The 17,988-nt window shown below is 30.3% G+C and overlaps 1 protein-coding gene across 6 annotated transcripts in view; it reads left to right on the forward strand.

The window, feature by feature from the left end:
• Positions 1-16,717, forward strand: part of Fas1 (fasciclin 1 Fas1 domain-containing) — a 174,327-nt gene extending 157,610 nt beyond the window's left edge. For 3 of the 6 annotated variants that reach the window (XM_074126621.1, XM_074126623.1, XM_074126626.1), the window contains 5 exons: positions 2,861-3,106; positions 4,182-4,393; positions 4,487-4,649; positions 4,784-4,928; positions 9,918-16,717. In XM_074126621.1, the coding sequence (XP_073982722.1) occupies positions 2,861-3,106; positions 4,182-4,393; positions 4,487-4,649; positions 4,784-4,928; positions 9,918-10,120 (969 nt within the window). In that variant the 3' untranslated portion in view covers positions 10,121-16,717. Of the gene's footprint in view, positions 1-2,860; positions 3,107-4,172; positions 4,394-4,486; positions 4,650-4,783; positions 4,929-9,917 lie in introns of all 6 variants that reach the window. The other 3 variants (XM_074126620.1, XM_074126624.1, XM_074126625.1) reach the window with 1 other exon arrangement.
• Positions 16,718-17,988: the final 1,271 nt, after the last annotated feature.

Here is a 17,988-nt window from a genome sequence, read left to right on the forward strand (position 1 = left end):
AAACTAAAGTACCTTGTCCTAGCCGAGAGATATGAAAATAAAATTAACTTTTAATTCAAAATTTTAGTATAGTTACGTATAATTTACTTTTGCCAAATTATACCCTAACTTCTACACCTCTTTCTGGTATACTTACTTTTAAGGTTTTTCTTTTTTTTTATGTGCTGACTGTGTACTTAAGAATAATACTATCATAAAAAAAAGACTATCAAAGTTGGTGTGATCGAACGCAAATGTTCTAGAAATAAGGTTAGAAACCTTATTCCATATTCGTCAGCGCTCTTAAAAGTTTATTGCCCCAAACTTGTCGCACTACGCATTTCTTTAAAAATAATAATAATAAAAAGGGTTTAAGCAATAAAATCCAACTTGGATAATAAAAATACATAAAACACAAATATCATCAGGATAATAAAAGTATATTTATTTCTATTTTCACTGACTTGTTTTTTCTTTTTTTTTTAAGACTACCTGTTTTCTGGTGTTGCAGGCAATGTTAGGTTTCCTTTTAATTTTAAAAATATATTCTATTAGATTTTTCAATGAAAAGTGTATGATATGGTTCTCATCTTCAAAGACACGAATACTTTTGGTAGAAATGATTCACTTGCTGACAGTGTAGAAATGCCTTAAATTAATTGTTAAGTGTGCTTTATTTTGTTTATTAATTAATTTTGTTTTATTTGCAGTTTAGTTTTTTTTTTTTTATTAATTACGCTAATTTTGTTGCTTTAATTGAAATCAATTTAAAAAAAAAAAATAGTCGAGATAAAAAATGTAACGCAATTTTCATTTAAAAAGCACTCTGGCACAACAAAAGCATTAAAATAAATTTTAATTAAATAGTACTACACGAACACAAATTAGGTCAGTACTTTGCTATTAATTAATTAGGTTTTATTCTAGTAAGGTTATTTTGGAAGGGACAGTTTTTTAAATTGTAAATACGTTATAGTTGGGTTAAAAGTACGTATTTTGAATTTCATTTTTCTACATTATTCTGCTTTGTAGCTGCTTCTACACTTTTTCCATTCATTATTTAAATATAATTTTTTTGTTTTGTTGATTCCTTTAAAATAGAAATGTACCAGGAGGCTGTAAAATATTGTATTATAACGAAAAGAAAACTTCTCTACTAACCTAAACACTTCCACACTTTGTCTTACTGCAATTTTCACATTGTTAAAAAATTAGGTTTTCATTGGCCTTCCAACTTTGCTATATATACATTGTCTACAATATTAATCAAGAAGTAAAGAAACTATTCTGTAGCAATCATGTGTTAATCCTTCCCAGAATCACTCTAGAAAGTCTAGACTGGTTCGCAAATATCTCTGTCTTGGCAGTTATGATCGGAACAGATGGAAAAGAAAAATAGGCTTCGCTTTTTCTGATTGAATAAAAATTGTAGACTCAGATAGCATTTGAAGAAGCTGGGCCTTGAACGACGGGGTAACACTAGGCAGATTCTGCGGAAAGTTGGAAGAGACTCCTAATATTCCTCCTAATTGGCTGTGATGACATCCATGAAAATTTTTTTTAAGATGTCTGGAAGCTGCTGGTATTATTGTAGCTGGCCGAAACTTCTTAGATCTTTTAATTTGGACAGCGTTGCTCTAGTATACGAGGTCTTTTATCTAGTGATGATGGATAATGCATACGTATATCTTGAAAAATCAATTTAGATCTGGTTAAGGGGGGACTTATTTTCTCCTACCACGTTTTAAAATTAGAAGCCCCTGTATACTTCGAATAATTTTGGAAAACTTAGGTGGTAGAATGGATTTGTCCTGGAGGTTTCGGGAGATAAGCCGGTTATGACCGCTTGCACAATTTTCTCTTACTAAAGTGCTTAGGATTGCTAATTCCGCTACTCAAATTTTACTCACTAATATTACATTGAATGTAGAATCACATTGAAGTGGCCCTTTTTAGTTTGAAGTCTTAAGAACTCATTCCACAAAAAAAAATTCTTAAAATAATATTTTTAAGGAAAACGAGTATTCATGAGAAAACGCACATTCAGAGATACATTAAACAAGAAATAATCTCACAAGGCCTTGTATAAATGCCTGAGGCTTTTCTTGAAACACACACACACAAAAATCTGTAAAACAGTAAAATTAGCCTAAATGAGGCTTTAAGGGGGGGAAGCGTATCCCCATTTGTTCCCCCTGGACTGCCTCAAACAAAATTTTTCTAAAAAAAAAAAAAAAAAAAAAAATTATAGATCTTTGATTAAATTTTAAATGTCGGCGTCAATTTTGAGATTGTCTCAACAAAAAAAAAATAATAAAATAAAATATGAATACCCACGCGAAGAACCCGGGTTCGAATCCAGCTGCTGACCCTTAGATTTTTTTTCTCTTCCTAGGAACTTCTTACAGTGATAACCTCAGATGTTGTCGCGCCTTAAATCATTAAACAAAATAAAATACAGAAGGTAAACATAAATAAATAAATCTCTTTAGAAAAGGTGACTTTCTTTGTGTAGTATAGTGTATTTAGAGAGTTTGGTTTAAGGTTTTTGATTGAAAGAAACGCTAGCCTGATGTTCATACAGAGTTGATTAAAAAAGGAAAAAGTAATTTAGAAACTGGTAAGGCCCATTTACGCTATTTTGAGAAAATCTATTAATTATAATTGTAAAATTACTACAGTAAGAAAAAGACGTGTGAGTGACTTGTTTTTCCTTAAATTTAGTAACTCCAAATTTAATGATTAAGGTCAAAAAAATTTTTTATAATATTTGAAGTTATGTATTCAACAAAGTATATAGTAATGTGTTAGGCAAGTTATATTACATTCTTAAATATATATTTACAAGTTTAATATCATATTAATTTTTTTTGTGTTAAAGGATCGTGAAGATGGACCCCTGTATCGATTTTACGAGGTCATCAGAGATGTTAAAGGTGATTTTATGGACCGTCTTACTAGAATGCAAGAGCTAACATTGTTTGCTCCGTCTAATGCTGCTTGGAAAGATAAAAATGTGGCTGCTGTACTCCGTGATCATCGTATTAACGAGATATTACATATGCATTTGTGCGAGGAGAAATTACCCATGGACAAGATCATTTCAAATATTAAAAACTTTAATCAGGTATTGTTTGAAATTTTTTTTTTTTTTTCATTTTGTAAATATTTGTATAAAAGATATTAGCCTGCGGCATGATGAGTATGTAGAGAGAAGTAAATATTTCGAAACGAGATTTAGGTCTCAGTATGGTTATTACAGTTGTTTAATACAAGAGATTAGACTTACTCTAAACTATAAGAAGGGTTTCCCAGCAATATTTTTTTCTCACATGGATATCCTGGACTGAATTGTCGCAGGTGTCAGAGAAATGAGTCTACTTACTGCGCAGATTTTAGGATTGTTTCAGATATCAGTAACCCTTGAGTTAAAATTTACTTGGAAGCCTACGCTTAGTTTTTCTTTTCCGTATTTTTATAGCCCATTGTCAATTGGAAAATATGTTCCAGGAGTAAAACTCAAATTTGCAAATTGCTAAGAAGTAGTTAGTGCGCTAGATTCAATCCAGCTGTCACCACTTAGATTTTTTTACATCTCACTGGACAGATGATGGATTTTTATATTCATCCATAGGCAGCGTAATCAACAAAAAAAACAATTCGCTTATGAAAATTGACTCTTTCTAAAAACAGTTCTCGGCCAACCATAAATCGAATTAATGTTAATTTCTAGTAGAAATTGGCCGATTCCCTGCTTTAAAATCTCTATTAGGGAAAAGTTAGATTCTATTCTGTACAAGGAACATAGAATGACCATTGACTATTGATCCTGGAATCGGCCATCGAGGAATGCGAATAGCTTCACCTTCAGCCAGAAGGATTGAACTCACCTTTTGGCCAGTTGATGAATCTTTACTGAAGCACAGAATTCCAAGATAATAGCTAAGACATTTCACAAAGAATTAGATTGATAGACTTAGAAATAGATAATTTTGTAGAATTTAATAAACTAAAATATTTATGCTTTAGCGTAGCATGGGTTGTATGAGGGTTAGGGCACACGCATTTTCAGGGACATTTAAATTAGAAAACCTTAATTTTCCAAAGCATTGAAACTACTTCCTTTTCTTTTCTTTTTTTTTTTTTAAAAAAAATCTTTACCCTTGGTTTTTGGTTATTCGTCACTTTGGCAGTTGTTTCAGGTAAACACGTTGGCACCTAGACGTAAACTGTATTTTAACGTGATCGACATCAAAGGAAACAAGACTTTGACTGTGGAAGGTGGTGGTGTAAATGCAACGGTCATCCAGCCGGATATTGCAGCCACCAATGGTATTGTCCATATTATCGACAGAGTGCTGGGCGTGCCGTTCATGACTGTTGGAAGAAAACTGGCCACCGATCCGATGCTTAAGTATGGAGAACTTAAGAAATCTCTCTCTTTTGGAAATAGATCCTCTGTGGTTACTAGCGTTAATATTTAAAATCTCTTCTTTTTTTTTTCTAGCAAAACATACATTATGGGGAAAGCTGGTGGATTCAATGAACAGCTGGAGGAAACTAAAAAAAGATACACATATTTTGTGCCAAGAGATTATGCTTGGAATAAAATGGAAATCACCTATCCAACTGCACATAAGAAGTTGTTTATGCATGAATTTGCTTACCATGTTAGTAAACTAGTTCATTTATTCGAGAATAAGAAATTAAGAGACATTTTCTTAAATAAAAAAAATATCAAAAATCAACTTTTACTTTATTCTAAGTTAAAGTTTTACTAAAAAAAAAAAGTTATTTTTGCCAGGCCAAACAAATCTTGGAACGTCATCTTGTGGTTGCTGATAAAGGATACACAATGGCCGAACTTAGAAACATGACGATGCATGAAGCCAAACAGTTACCGACAGTACGCGATGTGGTCATGCTTAAAGTGAGAGAAACTGATAAAAGTAAGTAAAAGAAAATAAGAAAAGAGCTTTTGCTAGTGGAAGTCAAATTTCCTGAACGTAACCTGAAGATCTTAATCTCGAAAGATGACTGAAAATCCCGAAAGAGCGCAATTAAATATTTTTATTAATTATTATATAATTTGAATTCCAGATCTGGTCTATACGAGGTGCGTTCGAATGTATCATATTATATTCTTGCAAAGTTTAATGAAACCCCAGGTTTTTTTTTTTTTTTCGAAACCCTTTATCTAAGCAAAGTTGCCAACGCTTTCAATGAATGTGATTTCATTCATTAAAATCGATTAACGCATCGATGCTTTAAAATGATAGCAATACTTCTCCTTAATAAGTGTGTAAGAGCATGATGGCACTTTAATGATACGTAGGAAAACCCTAAACCAGTGATGGCGAACCTATGACCCGCGGGTCAGACACTGACCCAGACCCGCGCAAGCTTTTTCACTGACCCACAGTTGCTAGGCAACCATTTGTTTGTTTACGCGGGTTGATTTAGATTTTCTAATTGTTGTGGATAATTTATATTCTATCTGTATTTTTTTTTCAATCACGCATTGACACAAAAGCAATTTAAATGCTAACTACAACCTTTAGTTTGATCATTACAGTTCTAAAACGCAAATAACGACAAATACTTTTTGTAGAATTTGAAATAAAGCAAAAGTGTTTACAAAATATCAAATAAAATTTTACTCATATTTTGTTTGTTAAAAAAATCGACAACCCAAAGCAAATAACCATATTTCAGATTTTTCTTCAGATAAAACACTTTTGTAAGGTTTTGTTCAGTTATGTATTTTTGTAAAAAGAGAGACTTCCATAGCCACTTGTTTCGTCCCGTTTTACCCATTAAGCCAACTGAATTTTAAAGATGTTTAGTTTTGAAAATATTCAGTTTACAATTTTTAAACTTAACTCTTGTGCAAATGGGCACAAGAGCTAGTACTAAAAAAAAAAAGAACAAAATTTGACCCACGTTCTCAAAATGTTCGCCATCCCTGCCCTGAACCTTTGTTACATTCAAATTTTATCAAAATCGGGCTAAGGATAGTTATTAAAAACTGTCCCATAGAGCAGCTATATAAGGGTTGTTGATCGTCGAAACAACACGAAAAAGTTTAATGTTGAAAAACGCCGAACTTTAACTATTTGTTTCCTCTTTTCTTAGAGAGTTTTAGAAGAGGAGGCATCGCATATGTAGGGCTAACTTCTTACCTATAAATGTACGAGACCCTCAAAATGCAACATGAAATTTAGAATCAACGACACCTCCATTCATGGAAAATCTATTCTATACGTTTTGGTAGTTCATTGGTGTAAAAGATAGTAACAAGAAACCATTTCGGAAAATGCCCTTTTTCGCCCATTATTGGTGGTGATGTTTTTCTCCAAATCTACACAGGCGTTGTTGCGAAAACTTATCATAATGCGAGGATATGCTTTTTATGTTAAAGGAAATTGATGTTCTGCTAGCAGTAATCTTGTCAAGTTTACCGTATTAGTACTTCTAGACTTATCAGAATCCTTGATGTACAGTGCCGAACAAAAGTCTACATACACCACAATATTGAGCCCAATTCTTTTTAGTTTATTTATAAATGACATCATTGACGATTTGGGAGGAGGAGTCTTGGTTAGTGATTGTAAGATAAAATTGTTAGCCTACGCCGACGACGTCGTTCTGTTGGCTTCTCATCCCTTGGCCCTGCAGTTAATGATTGATCACTTGGATCGATATTGTCTCTTGTGGAATCTTAGATTAAATCTGAAAAAGTCAAAAGTGGTGGTCTTTCGCAATGGCGGTAGGCCGGCAAAAAATGAAAGATGGTCTTTTAGAGGAGAAAGTGTTGATGTCGTGAATGAATATAAATATTTAGGAATCACACTTACTCCCACCTTATCCATGGGCAAACATTTAAAAAATAAATTATCTAAAGCGAAAGCAAGTTTAAATGCTGTCTGGTTTCAGTTGATCGAGAACAATGACATCTCCTACCCTGTCAAAGTCCGAATTTTTAACAGCGTCAGCAGATCTGTACTCTGTTATGGGGCGCAGGTCTGGGGTTGGCAGCGTTTCGATGAGGTCGAAAAGTTGCTGTATTTCTTTATCAAAAAGTTATTCAGAGTACCCAAATACACTTCCTCCGCCTTTATTTGCACTGAAACAAGCCTCTCACCTGTCTTTATTTACACTCTTAAACTCCACTTTAAATATATTCTCAAAATTCTTGATCTCCCAAATTACAGATACCCAAAAATCTTGGCCAGGGAAGTAATTAAAAGAAATCTATTTTGGTTTAAAGAAGTTAGCAGATATGCAGAAATGGTAAATTTGGAGGTAAATCTGAACCTAGACAACTTGAACGACACTGATCTATGGAGGAATAGCTTTATATTGCTAACTAATGAGCTTCGGAAATATTTTAAAAAACAAGCTCTGCAAAAAACTTTAGAGACTAGCTTCTCTTCGCTTTACTGTGAGCTCTTGTTCGATTTGGGAAACAATTCCTATCTGAACAATGATCTTCAACTTTATAAGGCAAGGTGGATCTTTAAAGCAAGGGCAGATGTTTTGCCGCTTAATTTCAAACGCTTCAGTACTTCAGATACAAAGTGTACGCTGTGTAACCGAGAGGAAGTTGAAGACTTACACCATTTCCTAGTGGTGTGTCCGGTATTCGGTAGTCTTCGTACTAAGTGGCTTGGCACCTCTTCTCTTTCTAGTGCAGCTATTTTAGAGTTCCTGAATGGTAGAAATTGGCTGGCGTTGGCAAATTTTATTGGCTCAGCCTTTGCCCTCAGATTAAAACTGATGAGCTCTTAGGTTTCTCCTAAGGCACAGTATGCCATTCCTCCTAACCTCTCTTCACTTTCTTACATAACTCCGTTAATAACAGAGATGTTAATAGTAATAATAATGATTCGAACCTTCACCAATCTCGTAATGAACACTGAATTTAGGCAAGTAAATCAATAGTTATTTTTATTTTTATTATTCAAGTCATAAATTCTGAAAATTCAAATTTGTTGAAAGATTGTATAATCCAGATGTGTATTTTTTTATTTATTTTACATTTTTTATTTTTTATTTTTAAATATTAATTAGAATTTTCCCCAGACTCCACACTGACGGTCTTGGACCAAGTGTTTCTGTCTTTATTTTGTATACATTAAGTTTTTATGTTCTTTTTCTGATTTTTTAATTTCAGTAGTTCTTTAATTTTTGAAAGATAATACATATAGAAAAAAAAGTTTGTTTTGTTTTGTTTTCTTTTTTATAATGTAAATATTGTATATACTAAATTTTGGTAATAAAGACATTTCTTCTTCTTCTTCTTCTACACCACAATATTTCGGGAATTTTCAAAATAAAGAATTATTAGAGTAAAAATGTGATTTAAACATTTGTAACTATTGTTACTAAATATATATATGAGAGATGAAAAGACCTCTGCCATCTCCCATTGCATATAAATAAAAAGATCGGAGTTCATGCCTGAACAAAAGTCCACACACAGAATTGATAAATTCAATATTATAATAATACTTACTAGTTAGGGTAAATCTTAATATTTACAAATTTATTAGTTTTAGTTGAAACGTGAATATAGGCGGATCTGAGTTATTTAAGAATTTATTATTATTTAAAATGGTTCACCAAAGAAAGGAAATTCCTGTGCTAGAACGCAGATTAATAGTTAAATTAAATAATCAAGGATTTAGATATCGTAACATTGCAAACATTATTCAAAGAAGCCACGCGAGATATCCTTTCCGACCGAGATAAAAGACAAATTTTAAGGGTGTATGCAGACTTTTGTTCGGCACTGTATGATCTCAGATCGAAAGAATCAGTCCTTGATTATTCATATAAACTTCAATAGTATGATACTTTTTTATCGACATTATAAAGCAGGTCCACTTAGATTAGTTACAACATTAAAAAAAATATGTTTTTCTGCAACCATGTAGGAATGTTCTCATTACTCAATTAAAATCAGCTGTGTAATGCCCAACTTCCCTCACTAGTGGGGAAAAATTCACTTTCCTCACTAGTGAGTGGAAAAACTTTATTGTGCTTCCTTGATATAAGTAGTTTTGTTATTAACATAAATATTTTCTGTAAAACTTTAATAAGCTTATTTAACGTAACTAAATAATTAAAAAACGAATATTAAAAAATAAAATAAAAATTGAAAGGAATATAGAAATAAAAATAATACTTTAATAAATAATTAGATATTTTTAATTATAACAGTTAAAAAGGTTATAGAGTTACCTTATAGAAATTTAAAATGGATTCTAGTGATTCCTGTTTAGAAAACACTCCATCAATAAAAGAAACAGCAGAAAATGTAATAAGTAATGTAAATAATTGTAATATAACAATAAATGTTTATAATAAATAAATTACTTTTTGTAGGCTGTAAAAATGAAATTTTTAATTTTATTAGTTAATAAATCTAATGGTTGCAGAAAAAAATATAATATTTAACTCTAGTGCAAAGTATTTTCCTCACACTCGGCAATTTGCACTTGCACTCGCCTCGCTTCGCTCGCTCGTGCGTGCAAACCCTGCCTCGTGTGAGGAAAAGTACTACTTTCCACACTTGTTAAATAAATAACTATTAACTTCGTTTGTGTAATAATTTTCAGTTTTTACTTTCAGTTTAAAATCAGCTGTATTGTTTGCATAATAATTGTCCTCAATGTTTATAAAATGATACTTCTGGCTTCTGGTGATGGGTTTGTAAGATGGCATATTTCAATTGTGTATCGCATAAATCAGATCAGAACGGCTGATATTGTAGGGTATCATTATTTTTCTGCCATTTTTTTTTTTTCCTGGCCAGGAAAATAAACCCCATATTTATTGTAGTATTTTCTCCTCATAAGCGTCTTTTAATTCCATTTTCCACCCATGTAGAGAGAACTTTGTAGATATATATTTTGTTTTTTTTTTTCTTACAGGTTACTATGTAGAATGGGGCGGCGAATGGGCACACGTATTCCGTCCAGATGTTGAATGTACAAACGGTGTGATACACGTAATTGATACTGTATTTCTGAGAGACAGTGATATCCAGGTAACCGGCGGAGGAAGTAGTGAGGTAGCACCATTGCATTTTCTTTTAGGATTTATCTTATGTTTAATGATCAGCAGATATCTATAAAAACCAAAAAAAAAGAAAAAGTCATGTAAAATGATCTGACTTAGGAAACAAAATCTGCGGTATGTCTTGAGTATTTTTAATTTTTTTTTTAATTTTATTTTCATTCCAGATTTATTTATTTATTTTTAAGTTAGGAAAAGTTATTTTTCTTTTTACTTAGTCCATGTGTGAAAATTGAAAGATCTTAATTTTGCTTTATTTTTATTTTTTTTTAATATTAATTTTTTACATTAAAAAATTCAAAAATCGGGAAAAACCAAAAATATTTTTAATGTATATTTTCTAAACAGCTGTAAATTAATTTTAATTAAAAAAAATTAATTATAAGTGCTAGAAATTTAAAAAAACATTAAGGGAAAAAAAAGAATAAAAAGCAAGTTCTTTTTTCTAGTCTTAATAGCAAGCTAGACTTTAGATGGGTTTTTAATTTTGTTTTTTGTAATTATTTTTTGGAATAGGTTAATTTTGATTATAAAAAAAATATTTAATTTACTGCGCCGTGAATCCAAAAAAATTAAAATTAGCAATCAATACACAAACAGGGATTACTTATGTTTGCTAGTATATTTAGGTTTTCATATATGGGAAATATTTTTTGGGATGGTTAAAAAGGAAAAATTTCCCCTTTTTTTTGTTGTCTAGGTGATTTTTCAAGTGTGCTAATAGTAGTTTACTTTTAAACCTATTTTTTTGTCACGTTTTTACTCGTAAGTTTTGAAAAATGTTTCGTTTTTGTAACATTACCCAGTAGCAAATAGGTGGGGTCTTAAGGCTCCTGAAAAACACTACATCCGAATCACTTCCTTACAGATAGTCACCAATGAGCGATTCGCCAAACCCAGTTTTGGAAATAATCGCGCTATTTCTTAAGCTCTCTTGCTGTTTCGCTGAGGATATAGTGTGGTGCTCTCTTTCTCAGTCATGGAAAACCTTAAGCCATTTTGTCGCTCTCGAATAGATCCACAATTGGAAGGTAGTTAGGCCAAGAAGAAAAACATGTGATTTATACTTCATGGGCTAGCCCGCACGCATGGAGGTTTCACTAAATGATTTGAAGTATTTGTAGGAACTAATCTACCATAATATTCGGTTTCAATGTAATCCAGTCCTTCACCAGCCTCAGTAATGTTTGTTGAGATCATTAATTTGACTGTCGCTGTAAAAAATGATAATCCTTCTGACATCTGTTGCGAGTTTTCTGATATAACAGTCAACCCAAGATCATTAAGGGTTAATGAGTTTTCAAAATCTTCTTGCTGGCTAAAAACAAAAGGAAAACCAACAAACTTTCCTAAGCACAGGAATAACTGCTACAATTTTCGCTCAACAAGATGCTAAAGAGTAGAAAGTATGGATCAAACATTAACTTCAGCTATGATGATAAGTTGACATGGCGGATGTTGAAGTAAAGGACAACAGCAAAGTTGTTGGATCCAGTTTTTCTTCTCAAGACTGTCTCATCTCTTCCCCAGACACAGGTTCATCCTCGATTTGTAATAGACCTTATCATTTCCCAAAGAATAGAGGGTCAAAACTCATTCCAAGGAATACCTTGGCTCTTGAAATGTTGGATCGTCTTGGTGTAAAACCATTCTTGCATAGCTACCAGAGCAAAGTTATCGTTAGGATAACTTATGTGAGGTAGATAAGATCCCACAGTCTAGCAATATATCTCTTGATAGTAAGATCAATCACCCTTCTGGAACTTAGATTCATTCTAGGCCTTTCGAGTTGTTTGTTAAATCTAAGAACTTGGGTAGCTCTAACTGGTGAGAGAAGAATAGTTTTGGATCTTTAAAAACATATCCTCAAATCTTACTGTATTATTCGCCCTCAGTATATATTTTAATTTGAAAATTTCCCTAACAAGTTCAAAAAGTTAAACCTTCTCAGTAGAATCAATAAAAAGTAAAGCAGTAAGAAGCATCTTGAATTACTGAGACTACCCAAAATTTAAGGTTTCGAGATTTAATTTAATTAATACTTTAAAAAGATTTGTTTTTTTTTATTTATTATAACCTTAAGAAAATAATAATAATAAAGAGCTTGAAACATCGTTTTTATTGCATAATAATTAATACAAGAAGATAAAACTTAATTAAATGTAAAATTATAAATAGGTATGGAAAAAAATAAAACTTTTGTTTAGTTGTTTTTTGGTGTTAAATGTAGTTGTATTCTTAAAAATATACATAAAATAAATAAGTAAATAAAAAAAGACGTTTAGATGTGCACTATTTTTGCTAAGTAAATGTTAATTTTTTTAAAAAAAGATCTTAAATACCAAATAATAAATAATAAGTCAAAAAATTAAATAAAAACAAAAGATGACGCATTTTTTTTTTTAATTAAAAACAAAGTAAACATCACAAGTATATTTTATTAAATGTAATTTTCAAAATAAATAAATTACTCATTTTTATTTTATTTATTTTTTGTCTTATTTGATATATATATATATATATATAATACATATATAAAGTGGTAATTTAAGAGTAAAGGAGGAAAATTGTAAATTTTTAAGGCCTCCTTAATCATCTGTCCATAATTTGATCAGCTGTAATTGCTAGATTATTTTTTTTTTTTAATTTTATTTTAATGAGGTCTATGTATAATTTCTGTAGTGGGTTTTTTTAACCAATCGATTGAATCACCTTCAAACATGGATCATAAAACCCACTCTATGGAAGAAAAGGAAGGCTTATGAAGATCTTAGTAGTGGGAAAAAATAACCTTCGTTTATGTTATAAAGTGCAGAGTTTATCACTAGAAGTTATCGTCTGATAATTCAAGTTCACGTAGAACTCTTAAATCGCAAACTATCGATTGATCGATTGAACGCGTGATTAGAGAAGGTTATTCTGGAAATAAATGTATAAACTGAGTAATTGTGCAGAAATTATACATTGCCCTAAAAAATCTCTCAGTAAGTACATGTTTTTATAGTTTTCTTTTTGCGTAACATTTTTTTTTAGATTACTTATAAAGTACATATATTGAATTGAATTAATTTTAAGAATAATAAATAAAAGATTGAGAAAGTATAAATATATATATAAATTATATAAAAAAAGTAAGTATAAGGAAAGTCAATAAATATATAAATATAATTATGTAAGAGTTATATATAAAATAAAGAAATATTTAAGAAATTTCAATGTAAGTTGAACAAAAAGTATTTATTTTGGTAAATGGCTTAACTTTCATCAATTATAAACTTCTTTATTTTCTTTTTTGAAGTTTCTAAACTTTTAATTTTATAATTTTGGAAAAATAAAAACTAGCAGAGTGACTGTTAAAAAAAAAATGAATAATAAAAAAAATACTATATACTGCCAATAATTATAATAAAGCCTAATGTGATTTTTTATACTTTATGTGCTGTCGTTCTTAAATTTAAAAAGGAAAATTTGAAAAGAAGTATGGAAACAAATATTTAAAAAAAAGTCAATTGCAAATTTTACATTCCATAATTATTTAGTGTTTTTTTTTTTTTGAGTTTTGGCAAGTATTTTCATGTTTTGATTTGCCAAGAACAACAAGAGTAATTTGTTGCATATACCGTAAAGTTTTGTGGATTATTTTAAAATTGCTTTATAATCTTTTGTTCAAATTTCCATCAGTAATGGCTTGTTAGGAATGAGAAATAAACGACAATAAAAATCCTCTCTCGATTTACTCTGGTAAAAAAAAAAGGAGCACTTCTTCCCGGCTACTGTCAGAACGCGCGAAGATACTGGGTTCTAGGAGTACCAACTGGCCGTGTGCCATGGCCACCTTTGTCCAGATTCGTGAGGATTTCAAAAAAGGTTTATTTCCATGCAATAAAACGCTACATCGATAATTTGACAAGATTGCAATATTTTCTCTCTTATTACGTGAAAGTAGGAAGTAATTTAATCGAAATTATAAATCAGTTTTTTTTTTTTAAAGAGAGGTTAATCGTCAATTGAAATTTGAAAACCAAGTTGGTACCCCTGTCAACCCAATCGAAAAAAAAAAGTTTAGGTGCCCTGCGATTTTTATAAACCACTTACATTTAAAGTTATCAATTTTCTTCCTTTTAGAGATTCCCCACCATATACAGGGTGATCCAGTAAGTAATAATGTCCATAGGCCAACTGAAAGTAGTACATCTAAAGTGGAGTACAATGACGTATTGGTCAACTTCATATTTTCCACTGTTCTTGAGTGACGTCAATTAATATTTTTTTATTTAAACATCACTTTTTTGCAACTTTCTGAGTAATAACATTTTTATTTTAAAAAAAAGTAAAGTTTTTAGAAAAAAAATTAATTGACGTCACTCAAGAACAGTGGAAAATATGAAGTTGTTCAATACGTCATTGAACTCGCAATTTAGATGTACTACGTACACACAGTAGGCCTATGGACATCCTTACTTACTGGTTTACCCTGTATAGCTTTTCTTCAAGTGGAATTCTTTAACTTATTCGCAGATGGAATCAGAAAGTAAGTCTTAGAAAGAACTACATACTGTACCATTTAAAATCGAGAGAGGATTTTTTTTTTTAATTTTGACTACAAATTTTTGTTCACATACAAGCTTGGAGCAATATTTTCCCTTTTCTTTTTAATTGGCAGATTTATTAATATTATTTTTGAATCTATAAATCGATTAAGAGGAAAAGAAAAAGCTGGTAGATAAATAATCGATAAATCGATTTTTACAATTTCTGCATCGATTTTTCAACTCAGTTTTCTATAGGTTACAAAAGGTAACAATAATAAAAATTACTTTGTCTACTTACTTTAACAGATGTTATAATTTTGTTTTGTGTACAATTCTAAAATTAAATGATAAGCGAGACATTTTGTTACACTGTAAAATTTAAAAAAAAATAATTGTTTATAGGAATTTCATTTATTTTTAAAAGAAGAAAGCTAAAAGTAGTTGAAAGTATCGTGTTAAATATTTTCTAAACTGGGGAAGCTTTGGCAAAAATTCTACAGCTGTTTTTTTTTCACCAGGTAAAGGAAGTTTTACTAATATTGAGAACAGAATAAGTTATTTTAAAAAAAAAAATGAATACTAGCGATTAATACTTACTAAGTTATAGTTTTAGCATTTCTAAAGCTAGTATAGCAATTTGATAAGAGATATTAACAAACATACGAGATAATATACATATTGCTTCAAGTGTTCATATAGATTTTTCCTTAATTTTGATTTTTTTTTTAAAAAAACAAAAAAAAACGAATAATTAGCAAAAAAGAGAGACGCTTTAACTGAGAGCCCTAATAAAAGTTTTTTTTTTTTTTAATCAAATGTTTTATAAATAGATGAAAGCTTGCAAACAGTATAGTAATATTTTGTGTCACATTTTCAAATAAATATTTAAACGATTCATTATAAACTTGCCAAAAAGCAGATTGCACCCTCCAGATGAAGAAAGGTTGCAAGCTTGAAAGTTTCATATTTATCTTTTACATATCTTCTTGGGATGCTACTTTTTTATTCGGCAGGTAAACCTAACATTCTGTAATAGATTTGAATACAACATCATACAGTTCTTTCTTGATAGAGTTTAATTTTTAGTTTCAATTTTAAATTTAAGTTAAAGATTCAAAGTTGCTTTGTGTAAGAGATGTTTATATAATTGATTAATAAGAGTATATATATTTAAAAAGAAAAAAACAATAGTCATTATATGTCATAATAAAAAAAAATTTAAAAACATGTTATGTAAGTTAGTAGTGAGGAATGAAAATGTTTATATGTTGTGTACAAGAAAAGAAAAGCATCTAATTATATATGAAGTAGATTTTTTTTTCGATTCTTTAGGTGAATGTGCAGTACGTATTTTTTTAAAAAAGAATTATAAAAGTAAAAACAAAAATTGCATTGAGGATGAACTTCGCTGAGCGGTGAACATAGTAAATGGGTAACGATTTATATATTTGTTAAATACTCCTATTTTCTGTGAAGCCTAGCCAAGTCACATGTATCCTAGAAAATTCCCGTTTTCCCCAGTGTCCTGTTGGATAAGAAGAGGTAAAAAAAAAACTGCCGAGGGATGACGATTATAATCACAACTCGGAGAAATTCTATATTTTGCAGGCGCTTGGCTCTTGTAAAAGGAGAATTCCTGAGTGATTACCAGTGGTGATGTTGGATGTAGCCTCCATTCTAATCGCGTAGGCGTGCTTTGGCACCACTACAACTGTGGTTTCCTTAAATGCTGGCCGGCTTTCACATTCTTCTTGATGGATTCTCTAGAGTGCCCCTGAGTAGTTTGGTTTGGAAACAACCTAGAATTGAGGACGTTGCGAGGATTAGTGAGTGTTTCCTTGAAGTGGTTTTTTTTTTTTTTCTCTCCATAATCCCGGCTCCTTCGCTTTTCCTGAGCATTCTTGGAGTGTAGGGTAGATAGACGATTCTTTGGTTAGATATATACCCAAATCCGAAAGAATCCATCTTTTTTCTTTCTTTTAAAAGTCTTCTTTGGAATATATCAATAAAGGGCATTTGGAGGTAAGGATTATGTTGGAATCCGTGAACCAGCTACTTGGCACCTTCCGCTCTTCATAGTAGTTCCCGAGAGGGACTGCTTACTTTCAATAAGATCAACAAAATCGATTAGACACCAGTAGGGCTGGCTCCATTAATCGTAAAACTTGAACCATTGTAATGGAGAAGAAACCGGAGCTAAAGTGTTGTAAAAACTGCTTATCCCTGTCAGTAATATCTCATTTTCTACGCCATGGTCTCCTGGCCCTTTTTCTAGAATAAATAAATGCTGAGTTATCTATAAAAATTAATAATAGTATTTATAACTGCTCAGATTCACCACTGCAAAGACTTAGGCTATTGCTGGGGGCATTGCATTATTATTATTATTAATGTAATTATTTTACTTTTCTGAAGAAAATAGCCTTTTTCCCAGATTTCCCTTTGTGAAAGAAAATAGAAAGCCTTACCTAGCAATTCTTATCAACGCTCGGTCTTGCTAAAAGAATAATTTTTTTTAAAAAAAACTAAGTACCATAATATTTATTAGCTTACAAAACGAGTGTATATATTTTAAAAGAATCATTCTTACTAAAAATAATGCAACAAAATTATAAAATAGATCATTAAAACAAAAATAATAAAAAACTATCATATGGTACCATAGAGTTTTTTTTATAATAGATTCTCGGTTTTTAATTGATTTTATTTTTTTAAATTAAATAATTAGAATACAAATTTGCTATCTTGTATTTGTTATTGTACATATATAAATGTAAAAAATAAATAATAATAAAGTAAAAAATAAATATAAATATTTATAGAGATTAAAATGAAAATAAATTTTAAAATAAATATCCGAAGTTTGCGTGCACATTGGAAATTATGGTAAAATACAATAATAATAAAGAAAAATGAAGTGTTCTAGAATTTATAACAATCAAGACGAAATTCTCTCGAGCCCTCCTTCAAATTATGATTAAAATAATATATATTAATCCAAAAAGCTTTTAAAATTTTCAATAGGCTAAAAAAAAAATGAATCAGATTTTTTTTTTGTTTAAACAATTTTATTGTTAAATTAAATTGATCAATATTTATAAATAATTGAATTATATATACATAACTCTTTTTATTTTGAATGTTTCAATATAATGAATATTTAAAATAGAAAGAAAAGAGAGAACAAACTTTAAATAAATTAAAAAAAAATGTATTTAAATTTATGTAACTTATTTATTTTAATGTATAATGCACTATACATTTTAAAAAATATATTTGACGGAAAAAGTGCAAAGTTTAAAATAAAATAAAATAAAAATTGAATGTTTTTTTTTTCTTTTTTTACTTCTTTTTTATCCCATGTAAGAAAGAGGTAAGTGCTGCTTCAATTGTC

The sequence above is a fragment of the Rhodnius prolixus genome, unplaced genomic scaffold (genome assembly GCF_049639745.1).
Source record: "Rhodnius prolixus isolate KJV_2025 unplaced genomic scaffold, Rpr scaffold_3, whole genome shotgun sequence".
Classification (NCBI taxonomy): domain Eukaryota; kingdom Metazoa; phylum Arthropoda; class Insecta; order Hemiptera; family Reduviidae; genus Rhodnius; species Rhodnius prolixus.